A 23,209-nucleotide genomic window follows, 5' to 3' on the forward strand; every position below is an offset into this window, starting at 1 on the left:
AATGTGCAAAACTAATCTAACAAAAATAAACAAAATGGAAAAGTGAAATTAAATAGCTTTAAAGATGTACATTCCTACTATTTTCCAATAATGCTATTATTTTATTATTTTAAAATTTTGTAAAATCCCAAAGTACAAAATAAACAAATGTAAAGGACATGGGTTTTTTTCAGATTCTAACTAAACTTAAATTCAGTGCTAATTTTTTTAAAAACTTGCCAAATGATGATAGTTTCAAGAAAGAGCCTAACTAAGATTGTTTAGATTGCTTCAATTTGGGCTAGATTTATTTACCCTGAAGCCAAGAAAAATGTTATTAAGAGTGAACTCTCAAAATAGATTAAGTACCTATCAGTGTAATGTCTTTGACACATACAAAAGTACAAATGTGCCATGATAGACTCAAGAAAAGCTAAAAACATTTTAAAATAATTCAACATTTGTGAGGCATTAGCAATTTCACATGATGAACCCACCTAACGTTCATTCATCTTAGGATGACATCACCTTTTCCCTGGATCACAGAATTTTACATTTCTGAGCCAGAAAGACCCCTCACAAAAGAGCTACACAATGCACTGAAGCCACATGATATACCCATGTAGGCAGACATGAGTAAAACCAACCTTAAAAAAATAATTATAATTGGTTTGTCATATTTATTTTGAAAATTATTAGAGGTAAAAAGGTCTGATTACTATATCACAAAATATATACTTGCCATAATCAGGAATATATCACAATTTATAAATACTATATGTGCTACAACAATTTTTGAGAATAGGGCTATTATATCATTTTGTAACCTGAATATCAACTTTATTGCTGCCTATACCACAAGAGATTTAAATCTCACATTTAAAAAATGGAAAATTTATTCTAATTATCTAATAAATTAATATCAAATTTATATATATTAAATATGAACACAGCATGTTAACATTAAATATATGCTGGCTGAAAGCTTTAAAAACTTGAAAATCAGGTTAAGGCCAGATACTATTAGAAGCTAAAAATTGAACTATAAACTATAGAACTAGGCCTGAAGTTCTAAAGGACACCAACAATAAATGCTATATTACAGATATATAGGAGAAAAGGTTAATGAAAAATGTTTTAAAAGAGTAAGACAGAATATCTGCATGCTTTAAAACCTTCAATCTTCATTTATTGAAAATGAATCTATGCTTTCTGATACTATAGGGCAAACTTTTATGTATTTGTCTGATACAAAGATGTCAAGCTGTTATATATTTAGACCATGACTATGCGATAAAAAGGTAAGACATGATCACTGCTCCAAAATGTGATTAGAGAATACAGTACATCTTTAAAGCATGAAGGCTTATGAGTTCTCACCAAAATGAATCTTAACCTTACACATAAATGAAATTAAAATAAAGCAAATTATTTAATCATTTTTATTAATTTCAGTGCTTTTTTAAAATAAATATGATAATATATCAAACATACAGTGAGAAATAAAGCAGAAGAATGAAAAGCATGGTAACAGAAAAATTCACTCATAACTTTAATACTTAGCACTTTAAAAATCATAAAGCCTTTAGTTATTTATTTACAGCACAAGGAACCAGCTATCCCTAAACACAATATATACAACAATGCAACAAACTACAATCTTTTTCTTCAAGGGGCTGAGAAGACTGCAATAAAATCTGCAGTTCTAGTGTTTTATTTTGTACCATATTTTCTCCTTTATACAACTTACCTTTTTTGTCTTTAGGTTTACGTAATAATTACACTTGTGTATTTTAGAGGAGTTTTTTTCCTACTGTTCTATAGTGCCCTCTTCAGTACAAGATAGATATACATATATCCAAGTAACACTTCCAAGTAAACATGTGCAAACCTAACAAATGCCTTCAGGCAATAGTGTCAAATCAAGATGTCATAGCAACCAGTTAATGATTAAATAGGCTTTAACTACAGAGCTCTAGATGTACACTTGAAAATATAGGTGCTGAAAAGGAACTGTAAGTGCATAAAGAAGGAAATCAAAATACAAGTTCACTCCCCAAATGATTTGATCTGCTGGAAAAACACTAAAAGATATTTAGGGTCATAACTAAAGATTTAATATTTCAACATGAAAAGAATCCAAGCCGTTTCATTTATCCAGACTTTTGAAACAACAGCAACTCTGTAATTTAAAATTTTTAAATAAGATGAAACAAAATTACTTTGTCACCCTAAATTAATAGTAAAAAATTGCACATACTCTGTTCAGAGCATGCTGCTCCTTCAGAATAAAGACAGGACAAAGGAAATAGAATTACATGTCATGACAATAAAAACAGTAAAAGGACTTAAGATCTTAAGTGCACCATCTTATATGAGGAACGTGCTCAGAGTGAAAATATTCTATTTTTGCCAAAATATGTCTTTAATAAAGTTAACAAATCATTAGAACACTACCCAAAACTTCATCAATAATAACAGTTTTCATTCATCTTGCCAACTAAGCAAGTACTAGTTTATAGCACCTATAATTTTTTGCGTCCCCATGATTGTATTCCAGATGTAGTCGTCTCTAAATCTACAAATGTTATTTTAGACAGCCTTTGCAATCTTTCAGTGCTTTTTGTTAACTATTGTCAGTAAACTTTTTTTTTCCCTCAGCCGCATAAGTTGGGGATTTTTTTCCCCATAAATCTGAAAACTGGGATTCAATGTTGGCAGTAGATACAATCATATATCATCTAATTCCTCAAAGGAAAAATAAAGTCCCCAAATAAGAATTTTTTCTATACACATTCAGAAACTCATGACCTAAGATCAATTCTCAGGTTCTTCCACTGTAATGTGGAAGAGGGAAAGGCAAGAAAAGCAAATTAAATCATTTCCAATTTGTACCGATAGAGAGCTTCAAGTAAAAGGAAATTCACTGGTTAAAGATCCTGCTACATGCACAGTCCCTCATTTGAAAGCTTCAGTAGTTAGCATTAAATATAACAGTAGATTTGAGTCATTAAAAAACACTGGCATTGTTCCTTCATTATTTTTAACTTGCATTGTGTGTGTGTAAGTGTGTGTGTTTTGAGGGGAAGAAGATTCATTTTATCTAGAAGCCTCTTAAAAAAGTTTTATGGTTTTGCACATTTCGTACCCAAATTGAAGAAAGTGGTAAATATTCTTCTTTCAGCACAATCCCCTCAGATATATGTCCCCCAAACCAATGTCATTTACGAGTCTGAGTCTTCTTTGGCACTGCTGGCCGCTTGGGTTGCCACAAATGGTTATGAATGGTAAGAGCATCCACACTGACAGACATGGTTTTGGCTGGAATCAGGTTAAACTGTTTTCTGTCTGAGCTATATTTATAAAGCTTGTCAATCATTTTCTTAGTGATGCTCTTTGGCCCAGTGCCTGTTAGCTTGTAGATTTCTTCGGTATCAGGATAGTAGCAATAAAGTGCCCTAAATTGGCATCCAGCATCACGAAACAATATAATGTAGTGGTTGGCATCACACTTCTCCAATTCCTAAATTGGAAGTAAACAGCAAAATTAACTATATATAACAAGGTTAACAAATATATAGAGATAAAATAGGTTACATATAAGCAATTAATAATAACTGTTATTTTAAAGTGGCAAATGAACAAGGTTACATAGATACTAAAAATGTATGCTAATTATATGTCAATTCTATTTGAAAAACATGACTATAGCCCCTGGGATTTCAAACATACAACCTATTAGGATTTTATAGTGCCAAGGAATTTACCAGGCTGAAATTTATCAATATCTACTACCTTGAAGAGAAGCACAGAAAGAGAATTCTAGGAATTATGTAGCAATCAGATATCAAATGGGGGGACAGGAAAGGGAAGGAATATCATCTACCATTTACTATGAAACTCTTTAAGTAAACATAGTGCAAAGACAGACCAAGCTTAAATCATTAAGTTAAATGGACTAATCATAGAAGTTAAGTGACCTCTATAGTTTTAACTTTTATCACAGAAAGTTATTAAATGAAGACAAAACGACCTGTCTTTTTGTGGGGAATTTTTGGTTGAAGATAACCAGAAAGTTCTTTAAATAAAGTTAAACTTGTCTGAAAAAAACATGTGCCTACAGTAGCCAAGTATTTGGAAACTTTGAGTATTGAAACGCTAAAATCTGAGATAGCCAACTATATAATTTCCTTTGCTAGTACCTCTTCCCCTTAAGAGAATGATTATCCAAAACTGTACATGATTCTTTCCTGAAGAGATCAATCCATTTTCAAATTGCCTGCAGCCATCAATGGCAATACAATATATTTCCCCAAGCTCAAAACTCATTTTATTGTTTCATCTCTAGTAAGTCCTGATAATCTGTTGTTCTGCATTTTATCAACTTCATTCAATCCTTAATTACTACTACTGTTGTATTATTATTGCAAAAGGCTTTTAATTTGTCTCTTCTTTTTCCCTAATCCATCCTGACAAGAAAAATCTTTTGCCAAAATACAATTTTTCTCATGCTCTTCACCTATTCTGCCATTGTGTGACCCAAGAAATTAATTTAACCACTCTATCTAGATTTTAATTGCCTCATCTGTAAAATGAAGGCTAGAAAATCTCTAAGATCCCTTTCCCCTCTAGTCCTGACTTATTTTGTCATTCAAATCCCTCCGTTATTTATCTCTAGTTTACTGTTTCAATCCAATCTGTCTCATCACTATCCCTTACATATACCAATTTTATTCTTCCCTATATACCTTTGCTTGTTTTCCCTAACTTTCAGCATGTTCCCCTCTCTTATTTATCTAAGTCTTTCAAGTCCCAACTCAAACTGTATCTTACCAGTCACATATGTCCCATACTTATCTCTTCTCAGTGGATACAAGTTATCACTTATCATTTACTATTTTGTGTATGACTGTTTTTTTAATGTATTTAAGTTTTATCTCTTCAACAAGGTTGCAAATAAATTTTATTCAAGGATTCCATCACATAGTTCCCTTGTATCTCCTGAGAGCACTATGAACATAGTAGATATTCAATGAATCCTTTGTTTAGTTCAACTAAATTATAAAAGGAGGTCAATTTGTTAATGGTCTTTATCAAAAAGGTTTGGTATGTATCATGGAATAATGGATAGACTGCTGAACTTGGAGTCAAAAAGATAGGTGTTCAAAAACTGCCACTGACCCTTACTAGCTATGTGATGACTAGCAAGTCACGTTAACTTTGAGTCTTGCAATTATGTGCAAAATAGGAATACTACTACTCATAGTAACTATACCTCAAAGTTGTTGTATGGATCAAGTATAATGTATGGGAAGCACTAAACAAAGCATAAAGTGTGATATAAATATCAGTTAATCTTAGAAATTTGGGATAATTTTCCTTGAAAAAAGATTGGTGATTTCTACTCATCCCCTTACCTATATGAAACTCAGAACTGATACTACTAATACTTGCCTCCAGTATTGAATTCTTGTGTGGTTCATTTACTTTTCCAGCCAGACAGCAATGGGATATAGCATTGTGAATAATTGGCTTATTCGACTTGCTACTAGGCTCCTTGAAGAGCTTGGGACCTAGGATAATATAACAAAACAAAAAATGTACAAAACAAGTACTATAAATAACAACAGAAAAATTTGAAAACTACAGTTCTTAGCATCAAACTATGGGCAGAATTGTGATATTTGTTATTTTGTGCCTTCTGGGACCCCAAGGAAGCAACAAGAAGAGAAGCTAGTACAAATCCTTTTAAAGGACAGTAATTAGTTATAAATACATTTTAAAAAGTAATAGCAAGGGGCAGCTGGGTAGCTCAGTGGAGTGAGAGTCAGGCCTAGAGACAGGAGGTCCTGGGTTCAAATGTGGTCTCAGACACTTCCCAGCTGTGTGACCCTGGGCAAGTCACTTGACCCCCATTGCCCACCCTTACCACTCTTCCACCTAGGAGCCAATACACAGAAGTTAAGGGTTAAAAAATAAATAAAGAGGAATTAGAGAGAAAAAATATTAAAAAAAAAAAAGTAATAGCAGCAGTCAATAATATGCACCCTTCTGTTTACTGATGGTGAAACAAAACAAAACAAAATCGACTCATGGAGGGAAAAATGAGCATGACAGTGATCTAGAAAGAAATTTTTTTGCTACCAGCACATAATTATTTATAATGAGTTACAAAAGAACTTGCAAAAATATTCTGAATTAAGCAGTTAAAAGTCAAGTTCTGAAAATTTTATCTTAAGTTCATTTCTCCCTCCTTTGCATTAAGGAAAGAAGGAAAGAGATGAAAAAGGAATTAAAGAAAGGGTAAAGTTTAGGAATTTTATTTTTAAAACTTTTAGTTAGCTAAAGAGTAACATTACAGTTCTGATGTCACATCATTTTCAATCAATAAGTCTGAAGTGTTAAATATAATTTACCTAAAAATGTCATAAATAAAGGGCAGTTAGGTATCTCAGTGGATAGAGAGCAAGCCTGGAGACAGGAGGGTCTGGGTTCAATTCTCGTCTCAGATACTTCCTGGGTATGTGACCCTGGGCCAAGTCACTTAACCCCCACTGTCTATTCCTTACTGCTCTTCTGTCTTAGACCCAATACATAGCATTGATTCTAGGTCTGAAGGTAAGGAGTTTTTAAAAATGTCAATGATAGTTGGAATTTAAACTTTAGAGGAATTTAGATTTGTCTTATCCTAGAAACATTTTGAACTTATACCTGTATATTCTGCCACAGATGCAATTGAAGATGCTGTAGAAGCATTTTCCCAATCTCTTTCTGTATTTCTGCTAGGATTCCTGCTTAATATTGGCAAAGATTCCATGGATTCCACTCTGGACAACAGGAAGGGAAAAAGAAAAAGGAAAATGATTAATAAAAATGTCACATTCCTTCTAGTATTTGTTACTTGTAAAATCAGTTTATTCATTAAGATATGGAAAAGCTTTGGGATATTATATTTCAGAAAGCAAAGGTGCTAGGACTACAACCAAGAATCACCTATTCAATGAAATTGAGTATGTTCCTTCAGGGAAAGAAATGGACATTTAATGAAATAGGCCTTTCAAGAATTCCTGATGAAAGATAAGGTAAAAAAAAAATTGATGTCCAAATACTAGACACAAATGAGAAGCATAAAAAGGTAAACAGGAAAGCAAAAACTTAAGGGATTCAATAACAATAAACTGTTTATATTCTTATATGGAAAGATTAAATTTGTAACTCTTAAGAACTTTATCACTATTAGGGAGTTGGAAGGAGCACATAAAAATGGGGCACAGGAGCAAATTGAAAATGATAGGATGATATTTTTAAAAAACAGAATTAAGGAGTGAGGAAGAATGCCCTGAGAGAAGAGGTAGAACGGGAAAAATTATAACACATGAGAAGGCACAAAAGTTTTTACACTGGAGGGAAAGATGGAGGTGGACCCATTTGAACCATATTCTCACTGGAATTGGCTCAAAGAGGGAGTAACATCTACACTCAGTTGGATATAGAAATCTATCATATCTAGTAATGATACAGTAGGGAGAGGGGACTTACAAAGGGAATTTAAAGAACAATTAATCCCAATATTTTATAAACTATTAGGGAAGATAGGCAAAAAAAGAGCCCTACCAAATTTCTTTTACAAAACAAATACAGTGATTTTACCTAAACCAGGAAAAGGAAAAATTAAGAAAGAAAACTATAGACCAATTTTTCTAATAAATGATGCAAAAATTTTAAATAAAATACTAGCGAGGAAATTATAGCAAAATATCACAAAATCATACACTATGAGCAGGTGAGATGAGATTTATAATAGGAATGCAGGAATGGTTGAATATTAGGAAATCTATCAGCATAATTGACCATATCAATAATAAAACTAAAAGAAATCACAAGATTATCTCAATAGATACATAAGGGCTTTTGACAAAATATTAACACCCAATCCTATTAAAAACACAAGTGAGTGTAGGCATAAGTGGAGCTTTCTTTAAAAATGAAATTTTATGTATATGTATGTATATATTTTTTTAAAAAATCTCAATCAGCTAGCATTATGTGTAATGGAGATAAACTAAAAATCTTCCCAATAAGATCAGAGGTCGGCCTCAGCCACTTCCCAGCTGTGTGACCCTGGGCAAGTCACTTGACCCCCATTGCCCACCCTTACCAATCTTCCACCTATGAGACAATACACTGAAATACAAGGGTTTAAAAAAAAAAAAAAAAAGATCAGAGGTAAAGCAAGGATGCCCATTATCACCACTATTGTTCAATACTGTACTGGAAATGCTGGCTAGAACAATAAAAGAAAAATAAATTGAAAGAATTAAGAGGAAGGGAGGAAATTAAATTATCACTACTGATGATATGATTGTGTACTTAGAGAATCAACAAAATAATCAACAATTTTAGCAAAGTTGTAGCATATAAAATAAGCCAAAATAAATCATTAGCATTTATATACATATATTACCAGTCCAGAAGCAAGAGATAGAGAAATTCCATTTAAAATAACTGTAGAGGATATAAAATACTAGAGTCTATCTGCCAAGACAAAACAGGAACTACATGAACACAATTACAAAACACTACCAATAATTATTTTATAAAATTAAAAAAACAAAAACAAAAACAGAATTCATATAAAGAATAAAAGGTCAAGAATATCAAGAGAATTAATGAGAAAAAAATGAAGGAAATTGACCAAGCTACACCAGACATCAAACTACATTATAAAGTGGTAATGATCAAAACAACATGGTTAAGAATTAGAGTAGCAAATCAATGGAACAGAAAAGGTAAACTATTGTTTATGTATTCATGCTAATAAATGACCACAGTATGGCAGAAATTAGATGTAGACCAACAATGGACACCATATACCAAGACAGAGTCAAATGGATATATGATTTAGACATAAAGGATAATAACATAAAATAGGGGAAAACAGTAGAGTTTTACCTATCAGATCTATGGATAAGGGAAGAACTTACAACCAATGAGAGAGCATTACAAAATATAAAATAGATAATTTTGATTATATTAAACTAAAAAGGTTTTACACAAATAAAACCAAAACAACCAAGACTAGAAAGGAAACAACAAACTGGGGGAAAAGTGTTACTATAAAGCAATCTTAGACAAAGGTCTCATTTCTCAAATACAAAGAGAACTAAGCCAAATTTATAAGAACAAAGCATTCTCCAAATGATAAATAAAAATATTAAACAGGCAGTTTTTAGATAAAGAAATCAAAGCTATCTAGTCATATGGAAAAATACTGCAAATCACTACTGATTAGCAAAATGCAATTTAAAATAACTCTGAGGTACTACCTCACACCTATCAGATAAGCTAATATGACAGAAAAGGAAAATAATATTAGAGGGGATATGCGAAAATTGTGGCATTAATGGATTTTTTGTGGAATAGATTTAATCACTCTAGAGAGAATTTGAATCTACACTCAAGGCTATAAAACCATGCATACCCTATCCCAAAGAGATTTTTTTTTAACGGGGGTTGGGGGATGGACATAGTTGTACAAAATGTGTATTTATTTATATTTCTGGCAGCTCTTTTTGTAGTGGCAAAGAATTGAAAATTATGGGGATGTCCATCAAATGGGAAATGGCTGAACAAGTTGTGGTATGTGATTGTTTGGAATACTACTGTGTTTTAAGAAAAGTTGTACAGGATGATTTCAGGAAAACCTGGAAAGACTTATATGAACTGACACAAAGTAAAGTAAGCAGAATTGGTACATGGTAAAAAATAACAGCAATATTAGATGATAATCAACTGAGAATGACTTAGCTATTATCAGCAATACAATGAACCAACACAGTTCCAAAAGACTCATGATGGAAAATGCTTTCCAATCCAGAGAAAGAACTGATGGAGTCTGAATGCAGCTCAAAACATACCATTTTCCACTTTATTTTCTTCAAGGTTTTTTAAAAGTGATATTTGTCTTAATCTACATATAACTTATATCAAATAGCTTACAAAATCTAACAGGGGTAGAGGGAAGAGAAATAATTTGGAATTCAAAATGTGAAAAAACAAATGTTAAAAATTGCTTCTACATATAATTAGGGGAAAAAACAAAAGTATTTCTGAAAAAAAATTGAGAAGTTCCTGCTTTTCTGTGGCCAGAAAAAAAAGAGCCAGCTTCATTTTTTTTTTATCAAAAAATATCTTCTTTTAAGTCTCTTTCTTATTTATCATGTTTGAATTGCTAGATTCACAGAGGGTTAGGTAGCACAGTAGATAGAGCACAAGGCCTGGAATCAGAAGGAACTATGTCCAAATATGGCATAAGAAATTTCCTAGCTGTTTGACCCTGAACAAGTCACATAACCCCAAATTGCCTAGCCCTTACCACTCTTCTACCTTGGAACCAATACTTGTATAAAATTCTAAGACAGAAGATGAAGGTTAAAAACAAAAACATATTATTTAAGGACATAACCATAGATTGAATTCCTCCTTACCGTTGGGAAGGAGTACCACCAGAATGAACACTTTCAGGTTCTGTTGTTGCTGCTGATGCCAAAGACAGACTGGAGCCAGACTGGGCACTACTTAAATTATCAGCTGTTTAATTAGGAGGGAAAAAAGAATACAAGTTTTTTTTAAAGCTTTATAAAAATACATCTACAACCCTTAGATGAACTGTAAATCTATAATATATAGCTGTAATTATCTAGACACACCTACCCACAATTATAACTTATACAGCAAAATTTGCTTACGGGTTGAAGAACATTTGGTTCCTGAATCACTGTACGATTCTTCCCGATGAACAGATTTTGGCCGTGGTTTTTTTGGTTTTGATTTTGGTTTACCAAGTCCTTGCTCTTCTAAAATCTGTTGTTGTTTTCTTCTCAAATATTCCTGTTTAATGAGCTCTCGTCGAGCTTTTTCCTCTTCTTTTCGTATCCGGTCTTCTTCAGCTTTTCGCCTAAAGTAAAAAAAGGCATTTTCTAAAATAAAAGTTGCTAGACACTAATAACAGAACCCAAATGAATCTTACCAAGATTCTTCCAGAGTTAATTATATTAAAAGACTCTTAGATGAAATTCACATCTCCTTTAGTCATTTAATCTGGTATCTGGTTAAGTCCATTGTTAGAAAACTTTTTCTTACACTTAATATATTCTTCGAAGTGCAGTTTAAGAAAAAATCAAGCATTTTAAAAGTGCCTACTTTGTGACTTCATAAAAAAACCATTAAAATACAAAACATTTTTCATATAAATAAAGTCATGTCTAAACAACTGGAAGAATATTGACCGGCCAAGCCAATACAATAAAAATAATAGTCCTACCTAAATTAATCTATTTGTTCAGTGCCATATCAGTAAAACTGACCAAAAATTACTTTTTTAGAGGTAGAAAAAATAGTAACAAAATTCAGCTGGAAGAACAAAAGGTCAAGATTGATATCAAGGGAATAAATGAAAAAAAATGTAAAGGAAGATGTTATAGCCATGCAAGATGATAAACTGTATTACAAAGCAGTAGTCTTTTAAATAATCTCATACTGGCTAAGAAACAGAGTTGAAGAGATTAGGTACACAATATGCAGTAATAAATGACCATGGTAATTTAGTATTTGATAAATACAAAGATGTAAGCTTTTGGGACAGGAATTCACTATCACAAAAACTGCTGGGAAAACTGGAAAACAGTATCACAAAAACTGAGGTACAGACATCTCACACTGTATACCAAGATAAGGTCATGGGTACATGATTTAGACATAAAAGGTGATAGCATTAGCAAATTGAGGAGCATGGAATAGTTTATTTGTCAGATCTGTGGATAAGGGAAGAATTTATGACCAAACAAGAGAATAGAGATTATACAATGGTTAATTTTGATCATATCAAAAATTTTAAAGTTTTTATACACACACACACACACACACACACTACAACCAAGATTAGAAGGAAAGCAGAAAGTTGGGAGAGAAATTTTATAGCAAGTACTCTGATAAAGGCTTCATTTCTCAAATACATACAGAACTGAATCAAATTTAGAAGAATACAAGTCATTCCCCAATGTTTAAAGGCTATGAACTGCCAGTTTTTAGAAAAAGAAATCATGACTATCTCTAGTCACATAAAAAAATGCTTCAATCAGTCTTGATTAGCTAAATGAAAATTAAAACATCTCTGAGGTACCACCTCACACGTAGCAGATTGGCTAATATGACAGAAATGGAAAATGTTGGAGGGATTCTGAAAAATAATTTGGAACTATACCCAAAGAGCTTTAAAACTATGTACACGTTTTGATACAGTAACACTACTAATAGGTCTGTATCCAAAAGAGATTTTTTTTTAAAAGGAGAAAAGGACCTATTTATACAAAAAATATTAGTAGCAGCTTTTTTTTGTGGTAGTAAAGAACTGAAAATTGAGGAAATATTTGGGAAATAGCTGAACAAGTTGTATTATATCATTGTAACAGAATACTACTGAGCTTTAAGAAATGTTGAACATGATGATGTCAGAAAAACTTGGAAAGGCTTACATGAACTGATGCTAAGTGAGGTGGCCAGAAACAAGAGAATACTATACACAGTAATAGAAATATTGTGAATGCTCTTGCTATTCTTAGCAATACAATGATCCACACAATCCCAAAGAACTCATGTTAAAAAATATCATTTACCTCCAGAGAATGAACTGATGAAGACTAAATGCATACTGAAACATACTATATTTGCCTTCATTTTTTTTTTTTTTTTTAATTTTAAACCCTTAACTTCTGTGTATTGACTTATAGGTGGAAGACTGGCAAGGATAGACAATGGGGGTCAAGTGACTTGCCCAGGGTCACACAGCTGGGAAGTGTCTGAGGCCGCATTTGAACCTAGGACCTCCTGTCTCTAGGCCTGGCTCTTAATCCACTGAGCTACCCAGCTGCCCCTTCATTTTTTTTGTTTAAGTTCTCTTCCACAAAAATGACTAATATGAAAAAAAATTTTTATATTATTGCACATGAAAAATCTGAATCAGACTGCTTTGCTCCCTCAGGGAAGAGGAAAAGAGAAGGATCTGGCTCAAAATCTTAAAAACCTTATCATTAAAATTGTTCTTACATGTAATTGGGGGAAAATATTAAATAATAAAAATAAAATGTTACAGGTTTTGTTTCTTTCTCTTTCTTTTCATTCTGTCCTCCATAGAGATAAAGAATAAACTGGCCAACAGACTCTTTTTAGCAGCTTCTTTTTCTGACATCAAAGCATCAAAATGACAGAGAAATGGGAACATAAGAGTTTCCCTCTCCCAACACTTCTACAGTACTATAGGAAGAACTTTGCTATTTGTCTTTAGCAACTTTTAATTCAGCTGGTCAGTTCTTTTATTTTATGTTATTTATGACCTACAGAAAAATACTTCACACACATCTATCTTATCACTAATGACCAAAAAAGTAAGTATGCCTCACCGAGCTTCATCTCTTTTCAGTTCAACTTCAGCTTCCAGCTGCTGTTTCCGTACACGAGCTTCTTCAGCTTTGCGCTGCTGTTTTAAAAGGAAAGCAGCTCGTTTCTTGGCTAATTCATCTTCTGCTTTTTGTTCATCCTGCAAGTTGAATTTACCAGAAATAAGACTTAAAAACAAAACATTTAAACAGATAAGAAAAGCATATTTTCAAACTCAGCAGAGAAAAAATAGAAAATGACTTGGATACAGATTTAGAAATATATACTGCTTAACCCAAAAATTCTTTTCATATTCAAAAAGAATAAAACAATATTTGATAGTAGTCATAAAAATGATGACAAAAAAGCTAACTCTTATTCAGTACTTCAAATGATTCATAAATTAGGGAGATTTCAGTGACATGTATTAAGTTTTTATTAAAACTTTGAGATTTAAAATAGATAAATGAAGAAACAGTGACCTATTAACTGTCTCAGAATAATTCAGAGGCCAAAACTGTATTAATAAATGAAACATTACACTAACAATCTATATTTTTAAGTTTCTCTTATACCAAGATCTAAGAATCAAGCTCATATTGCCTCAAACATCTTCAAAACATCGCGTAAAATAGTAGGGAGATTTTACAAATACAGGGAGAAACACGCTCTACTCTCTCCTCAAAGTCTTTCCACTTTTTCACCTTTCAAAAATGTAAATGAAAAGGATGGAGGAGTGTGATTTAAGTATTTTCTAGGTCCACTTACATTCTTCAAATAAAAATTCCCTACCAGTACAGACTGAGGAACAAACAAGAATTGTGGTTAAATGATAAAAGAATTACTTATTATCAACATGTAAATAATGTGCTTACCTTAAAGAAAAAGCCTACACCAGGTTTCTGATCACACTCACTAATTAAATCCAAAGAGCTATCATGGCTTTCCATTTCTCCTTCTTCATCTGGTGCTTTTAGGTCCGAGATGTCTACTTCAATGAGACTACCCTTGCTCCTTAGTGGTTCTTCTACAGGAACATTTTCTTTTCCTGAGACATCTGAAGAATTTAGTCCTGCTTCTTTTACACTATTATTCAAAACTTCTTTGCTCATTTGTTCAGAAATGATATTTGCATCTTTGGAAGCAGACAAAACAAATGTCCTCTGGTTACTCTCATCATGAAGCCTATAACTATCAAAGAAAAACTTTTCTTGAGAGTCATTTCCATGACTTGTGGCACTTTCCAAACATGTTTCTGTGGGTGTTCTTGGATGATTATTTGGAGGAAAAGATCTTAAGTGAGGCACAGTTTCTACACTTGGTGTTGGAGTTTTTATACGGGAAGAACTTTGTTGTTTGTCTTTTGCAACTTTTAGCTCAGATGGTCGTGCTGAACGAGGACTACGACCTTGACCAAGACGAGGGGGTTTACGGTGACTATTCATTCCAGTTGGAGAGAGGGGCTCAACAAAATGAATTGATGGCTTTACCTTCTGATCTTGGGAATTGTTTCTAGTACTTGGTGTTGGTACTGTAGGAGATTTCATAAGAAGTTGTTCTTGCTGTTGAGAAATCTTTAATATAGCTTGCTGAAGTGTACTAATGGTTTCATTTAGTTTTTCAATGGAAACATCACATTCATTTATATCTACAACTTCACCGACGCTATCGTCTAAAAGAGCGGCAGAAAGCATCTTGTTTTTCTCTAATTCATGTATGGCAGCAGTGTCTTTTGTTTTGTGCTGAACAAAAGCCACATTTTCCTGAATCTTTACTTTTGCCATTTCTTGAGAATCACCAAGGAGATCATCTTTATCATCTTCTTTTACAAGAAAATCTTCTGTTTTAGAAATTGCATCATCTAATTCTTCTCCATTGTGCCGAGAATATTCTTTTGAAAAGTGTTCTGGTTTAAGTGGTTGTGGAACAATGTCAGTCTTCCCCTTCTTAACTACATGAAGGAAGGCTGCTTTACCTAACTTGAGTCTCTGCCTTGCAGACAATGCCTCCATTTTCTTCTTTTGTGCCTCTATTGCTCTGCGTTTTTCCTCCAACTGCATATGAAGCTGGACCAGCTCAGAAGCCAAAAGATTAGCATGATCTTTGTTTTGCCTGTTAGGACTCTGCTCTCTCTTTTGTTTCCATGTAGTCAGTGGAGCTGGACAGCTCTCTGATGCATCAGGTGTAGTTTTCTGGGAACTGCTTGTACTAGATTTTGCTTCATAGCTATTAAGTCTCTGAAGTTTTCTTTCTGCAAAACTAGTCATCCTAATACTTCCACTAGCCATAGAGACACTGCTAGCTTGAGAGATGGTACTTAAGCACGGACTTGAACGTCCACTTGCATCATCCTTATCTTCATGCTCCTTCACCTTCATGTCCTCCTGTAGCTTAGCAGATTCTTCTTCACCTACATATTTAGTTATGACTAAAGGAGGGCCCTCTCCAATTAAATCTTGTTCAGCTTCCTCTAGATCTAGGATATCTGAATCAGAGTCTTGCCTAATTATCGTCCATGTTGTTTCTAGGCCATGTGACTCTGTACTTTTTGCACTGCTGTCATTTATTCTACCTTCTGTATCTTCATCAGCCTTGGAAACATGAAGAAAGAAGCCTTCAGTAGATTGTTCCTGAGATAACTGTTCTAAACCACCACTAGCCAATGGCCTACACGTTTCTAATGAAACCTCTGTTGAAAGAAGTCCCAATCCTACTGAATCAGTAGTAGTAGAATCTATAGTTGTAGGAAATTCTGAACTAGAAATTGGAGTAAAAGTCCTATTCATATCATGATCAATGTGATTGCTATTAGCTTTCTTCCGTCCTAATAGCTGATGTCCTTCACTAAGTCTTTTAGGCAAAAAACTCCTTTGTTTCCCTTCTCCACATTCATCTTCTTTATTAATAATCTGTTTTTCTTTAGCTGGTTTAAGTACTGCAGGCATCAGAGGTTCTAAGAAAAAACTATCAGGTTTACTTTCTAGGGATTCCACTTGTCTTTTAGGAGACCGAGAACTTGCCATTAAACTTGAGGCCCTAGAAGATGTACTCTGCAACTCTAAATCAGCACAGCTTGGAATTTCATCTGCCCTAATTATTGCAACAAGTTCTTCATCTTCATCCTCAATATCAACATTATTCAGCAAACTTTTCCCATTAGTCTTAATAGATGTGGCATGAGGTTGATTTTGGGGGGTGAGGTTAACAATATTAGATGCTAAACTATCTTTGCTAATTGATCGAGCCAAGCTAATACTATCACCAGAACCAGGATCCATATCACTACTTGTAGCATGATGCAGAGCAAATGGTGTTGGCTGAGACAGAGGCCTAAAAGAAGAAAGAAGTCAAATTTTAATATGTATTCAGGTGATATAATTTAAAATATCAAATGACTAGAAAATGCTTTAGAACATAAGACATTTTAGGCTTTAAATCCTTCTCACAAGGAAAAGAAGGCTAAAGCTGTAACTCAAGTTAGTATAATTAACATGGGATTTTTAAGCCCTCTGGAAACAGAAACTATGCACATTTTTTGAAAAGTTTATGTAATAAATATTTACCTGGGCCTTTTTTCTGGCCATGCAATTATTGCACCACGTGGCTGTCCATCAACTCGAGTTAACGAATTAGAACGATGTCGCTGATCTAAAATTTGGATAAAGCATACAAAGTTAAAAAACCATTCTACAATCTGAAATATCTACAATGCAATAATCAATTCTCTAGAACAAAATAATATAAAACTCATTAAAGTAAGAAAAATGGTTTTTGTCAACACAGTATGTCTTTCTACATTTTTTTATTTTTAGCATCACAAAAAGAGAAGACACTGAAATTGGGGGTTAAGAACACAGCAATTTATAATGGGTTTCAATATGGCATTAATTTATGATGGCTTTATACTCTCAAACGTTTCAATGCCAAAAGAAGCTAAAAGACTACCTACTCCGACCCCCTTGTCTTAAAGTGAGGAAACCAAGACAAAAAAGTTAACATGTTAACAACAAAAAGGTTAAATAATAGTTTGCCAAAAACCACATAGTAATCAAGCGGGGCAAAAAGATTCCTATCTCTTGACTCCCAATTTTTCCATTATGTCATACTGCCTCCCAACCAACATTTAATTAGTCCTTAAAAATATTCAGGGCAAGAAGTAAAATCCAACACTAAGAGATCCTTTCTTTAGGAAATGACATAAAATATCAATCTTTAAGAAACTGGAATCTTATGAAAACTGCTTATATAGTTCCATGTCAGCTCTTCACGCTTTACATTAAATGTGCTATCCTTATAAAATATGCCAAAGTAATCAACAATATCTATAAAAATCAATAATGATTATAACTTAGTTCTTCATAAAAATATATCAATCAACAATTTAATCACGAGGAAGAACATTAATGTAAAGTTATACATGAGAAGAAAAAGATTATAAACAAAGTTTACCCTGGTTGTCCTCCCCCTGGATGGTTTTCTGTTGTTTCTGTCTCAATGGTAATAAAGGATGAGATGGGCTAAAGGCAGGACTCCCTTTCCCACTAAATGGGAGAAAAAGAGAGGGTAATCACTACTGTGTGCTTTTATTTTCAACTTAAAGAACAGATGAAAAAAAGAAATGATGACAAGAAATATCAATTCCTGTACTTATCGCTAAATGGAACACAGACATGAACAAGGCATGACCCTTATTCTAGAGTGGTCTACAATCTAATACAAGTTAAGCAAAAAATACAAAATAAGCTTAAATAACTCAAACACTTCAAAAGAATTTCAAATAGGATTAGAAGACTGAAACTGTTAAAATAGATGATACTCATTTCAGAAAAGGCTGAAATTTAATGGTGATTATGTATCTTTAAATATGCTCAAAATTTATTATTAAAATACATTTCCTCTACACTACTTCCCAATAAAAATAATACTATTGCCAAATTTAATATATTCATCCTCTTCCCTACAAATATAAAGTTTTTAGAAAACACTACAGGTGGTTTCTATAGGATATCAACTACTAAAACTTAGTTTTCATTTTCAAGTAGCAATTAGAGACATTTTACACATCCAATCTCAACTGTTTTAAGAGAATTCTTTAAATAGAATTGATTAAAATGTAAATTAAACTCAAATGTCCCATTTCCTTTAGAAGCATTTTTTATAATAACCTAAAATTTTAACACTTTTATAATATACAATGTAGTTATATATCTAGGCATATAAAGTATGTTAATTTGTCCCAAATAATTTTTCCACTCTTAAAAACATGAATATAGAAAAATAAGGGAGGCAAGTGTTCCAAGAATCAACTTTTAAATCAAATTGTATTAAAAATGTGAAGTCACTGCCTTAATCCTTCACTTCCTCTCCTGGCCCTCCAAAATCCATCTGTGCTGCATGGATGAGATGGGAGTGCCCTAGTGAAATAGAAAACAACCAGGCCTTGCCATCTCACCTACCACTACCTTAGGTCCTCCATCCTTCACCATTTAGTCTTTTATAGCTTTCAATCAGTCAGCAAGCATTTATGAGATTATTCTATGCCAGGCACTGTGTTAAGGTCAAGACCAAATAGGATGCCCTAAACCACGCCCCCACACTGTTATTTGATTTCATAATATAACTTAAAGGCACCCTCAACCTTGCCATTAACTATGCCATAGACTATTAGGATAGCTATGCCATTTTCATTTATCTTGCAACTAAACCTTAATATATTATGTGCACAAATTACAATGTGAGCTCCTTGAAAACAGTTAAGTTTTTTCCCCCCTATTTATATCCTTAGCATTTAGCAGTGTTGGCACATAGTAAGGGCTTAATAAATATTTTTTATTCATTCAGTCATTAAATGATTTGCTATACTATTAGAGGATCTGAACCACATCAATTTGACACGTTTCTTATAAGTAAAATCAGGAAAAAAAAAGTTGCAACTAATTTCATGGATAGTTCAAAGGTCCTCCTTTAAAAAGTAAGAGTAAGTGGAATTGTTTTCAGCATGAATTCAAAGGGAAATATCATTTATTTAATGAGACAGTGTTCATAAGAAGCATAAGCAAAAAAGATTGTAGATAACTGCAACCTACATAACATATACAATGATGGGCAGTAACTTCAATGTAAATCACAGTGCCAAGTACAAGATGGGGGAAAAATATTTGGAAAATCTGATTCCAAAGTTGTGAAAAAAGTTGAGACAACTAAGAAGCCTAACATATGTATAGCATGAATACACTTTACAAAAAGAAAATGGAAAAATGTAGGATATTGCAAGATTCGGTATTACAAAGAAAAAAAATGAAAGTGACTATTCATAGACTGGAAACCAGCAGTTAACAAAAAGTGGGCTATATCTGCAACTTATTTTCACCAAGGACACTATTAACATATTTAAACTATTTTAGAATCTGTATTTTTTAAAAAGCAAGTTACATTAATTTTTAGTTGAAATGTTTGTTCATAATTGTAAAGACTTCAATAAAAATATATCTTCTCAAATAAAGAAATTAAAGCATTTACTAACAATCATGAGAGATATATAAATCAAATTCATGTGTTAATTGTACAACTTTTATAACATATGACTATAATAAAAGATAGCGTATTTGCTTAAAAAAATAAAAACAAGTTATGAACAGGAAATTGGAAAATGACTGTCAGATCAAGTACACATAAAAGAAATCCCTGCGCGGGTGATAGGTATTCAACAATATTCAAGATTCAATAAGCATTTTTATTTGTAATAAGTAGCTACTATGTGCAAAGCAGTGGAGATAGAAAACAAAAGTGCAACAGTCCCCTACTTTCAAGGAGCTTAGTTATGCAAGTATGTTTCTCAAAGAAGATAATATGGGTTTAAAAAAAAAATCCCATATGGTATCATTATCTTCCCAGCCTCACAAAAAAAAAAGGCTATTGAGAAGAAACCAGCAATTACCACTCCCAAGGGCCACTTTCTCATCAAAAATCTTTTATTTTTAATTTGTCTTCTCTTTCTCACATCACCATAGTATCCCATGTCTCCTTCCCCACACTCCTTTTGTCAAAGAGCCACTGTGATTATTTTAGAGAGGAAAAAACAAAAAAATCAACACAACTGACCAATATAACTTTGAGAAAGCCCAAAAACATGTAAATGTGTAACACCCATGGCCCTCCCCTCTCCACCAAGCTGTATTTTATCAAATTTCTTCATTCAAATCTAGCTTAATTTTTATAATTTTGTTACATTTACTTTTAATTTTTTGGTGTGTAGTTGTTCTTCCTACTTACATTATTATAGTTACTGTGCATGATATTTTCTTGCCTCTGATTACTTTACTCTGCATCAGTTCAGATAGAGCTTTCTATGCTTCTTAGTATTTATTACATACATCATTTCTTAGAGCACAGAAATATTTTAATATTCATTACCACAATTTGTTTAGCCATTCCCCAAACAATGGGGATATTTTTGTGTTTCCACTGCTTAGCTATCACAAAAAGCACTGCTACAAATATTTTGGAGTATATTTTGTACAATACACATTGAAGTATATTTTGGAATCTAAAAAATATTTATGAGAACAATCTACAGAGGTAATCAACAAGATCGCAAAATGACTGTCACTTTCTGCCAGTGTCTTTGACACCTCAACTTCAAAATGAAGAAGTTATGTCCTAAATATAACTATATAAATTAAAGTTGAATTCCAAAAGACAGAACGAATTTTCCCTCCCTCAACACACATACATATCATGAGTTAACTCTGATACCCATTTGCTACACAACTCCAAGTATACATCAAAAGGGACAGAAGCAAACTATTAGGCCCATCACTGAGGATCCTAACATGCTCTGAATTTTCAACTACATTGATATTGCCTGAACAAGAAATAGCAAACATTGATTTTGCTCACTCCCATGAATGGAAGGAGAAATGAAATAAGCTAAAAATGTGCCATAAGCACAATTATAATTACAAGCTAGAGGGGAGCAGCGTTGGGCAAGTCTGATGACGTCCATCAGGGGTCTCTATCCTGAGTGACTTCAGCTATCTTTACATCCTCCAATACAAGGGAAATAAAGAAACCCTACTGTCCATCCTCAAGGATCTATATATCAGTGGAAAGGCAGGGGCAAAAAAAGTAACTTGAAAAAATACATAAAAGCCCTATATACAGCAAATAAAGCAACCAAAAGGATACTAAAACCTTTAGGAAGATTAAGTAAACCTCCAAAATAAACCAAAATACATTAAACAAGTAGTAGAATATAAAGGAAAGTGAACCAATATTGCTTGTTAAAAGATAGAAACTTTATTCACTTCCATTTACTCTTTAACCCAACTATACTAATCTACTTGCTATTTCTTGAACATGGCATTTCATCTTCAACTATATCTTTCATCTTATATGCCTAGAATGATTTCCCTCCTTGCCTCTACTTCCTTGTTTCCATGGTCCAAATTCAAGATTCATCTGAAAACCCACTCTACACAGGAAGGTTATCTTAACATCATTACTGGTTCCTTCTGAGATTATCTTCCATTTACACTACATAAATCTTATATGTAGTTATTTGCTTATTGTTACATATAAACCACTAGAATGTGAGTTCCTTAAGTATAGAGACCAGGTTTCTGCTTTTCTTTGTATCACCACTGCTAGCACAAAGCAAGCCTGACATAAAGGCAGCACTTGATAAAGTTTATTGCCTAACTAAGAGAATTATGTTGACTCTCCAGAGGATCACGAAATAAACAAGAGGCATTTTTAAGTTCTAACTATCTCTATACACCAGCACTGAGGACTCAAAGACAAAAATGAAACAATCCCAGTCCTCAAGGAGCTGACAATAGCAAAAAATTAAAGAATTGTTTAAAAATTTAAAAATAAGTAAAAAATTTAAAAATAAGTAAAATACATTAAAGAGAATCATTTACATACATTTGAAAAGTATCCTTAATGAAAATGAGAGAACACCAGACTTTTATAAAACCATATATTTTTTCCAAAATCCAGAAAGGCTTATATGAACTGATGCAAAGTGAACAGAACCAGGAGAACAGTGTATACAGTAACAGAAATACTATACAATAATCAACTGTGAAGTTAACTAAACCATAATCAGCAAAGCAAGTTTCCAAGATAGTCACATAGGACTTATGATGAAAATGCTATTCACAGTCAAAGAAGGAACTGTAGGAGTCTAAGTGCAGATTAAAGCATGCCATCTTCCACTGAGATTTTATTGTATGAGCGATGTGTCTTTTTTCTATCATTTTCTACCATGAACAATATGGAATATGGAAATATGTATTGTATACAAGCACTTGTATAACCTCTATCTGATTATTTACCATCTCAAGGAGGCAGTTAGGGGCTGGTGTGGAGAAAACCTGAATCCTAAAATGTCACAGAATAATTGTCAAAAATTGTTTCCAAATGTAAATGAAAAGAGAATTTTTAAAAATTTTCTACAACAGATCATATCTTTACAATTATACAACTGTCTAAACAAAACTGAATAAAATGAAAACACCAAGTGAAAATGAGATGAAGAAACTGAACTGAGAAGTTAAGTGATACTCAACTTTGGTTTCTATCAGTTTCTATTAGTTCTCTGCAATGTTAAACTCAAGTAGAAATTTTTTTTCTTTTCTAAGTCAAAAAAAATTTGACTTTTAAAAATCACAAATTAATATTATCTATGTTTTATTGTATTTTATTTATTTTGTTAAATGTTTCCCAATTACATTTTAATTTAGTCTAGATAGCACAAAGAAAAGAATTCATACAGTTTGCAACTTGCATG

General features: G+C 32.8%; 1 protein-coding gene across 1 annotated transcript in view; it reads right to left on the reverse strand.

The window, feature by feature from the left end:
• Positions 1 to 2,942: 2,942 nt before the first annotated feature.
• Positions 2,943 to 23,209, reverse strand: part of CAMSAP1 (calmodulin regulated spectrin associated protein 1) — a 74,308-nt gene continuing 54,041 nt past the window's right edge. The window contains exons 10-18 of the mRNA XM_044661257.1: positions 17,863 to 17,954; positions 16,977 to 17,061; positions 14,289 to 16,743; positions 13,437 to 13,573; positions 10,728 to 10,936; positions 10,467 to 10,569; positions 6,691 to 6,806; positions 5,434 to 5,552; positions 2,943 to 3,502 (exon numbers count right to left, since the gene is read on the reverse strand). Coding sequence (XP_044517192.1) covers positions 3,200 to 3,502; positions 5,434 to 5,552; positions 6,691 to 6,806; positions 10,467 to 10,569; positions 10,728 to 10,936; positions 13,437 to 13,573; positions 14,289 to 16,743; positions 16,977 to 17,061; positions 17,863 to 17,954 — 3,619 coding nt within the window. The 3' untranslated portion in view covers positions 2,943 to 3,199. The remainder of the gene's footprint in view (positions 3,503 to 5,433; positions 5,553 to 6,690; positions 6,807 to 10,466; positions 10,570 to 10,727; positions 10,937 to 13,436; positions 13,574 to 14,288; positions 16,744 to 16,976; positions 17,062 to 17,862; positions 17,955 to 23,209) is intronic.

Source organism: Gracilinanus agilis, chromosome 2 (assembly GCF_016433145.1).
Source record: "Gracilinanus agilis isolate LMUSP501 chromosome 2, AgileGrace, whole genome shotgun sequence".
Classification (NCBI taxonomy): domain Eukaryota; kingdom Metazoa; phylum Chordata; class Mammalia; order Didelphimorphia; family Didelphidae; genus Gracilinanus; species Gracilinanus agilis.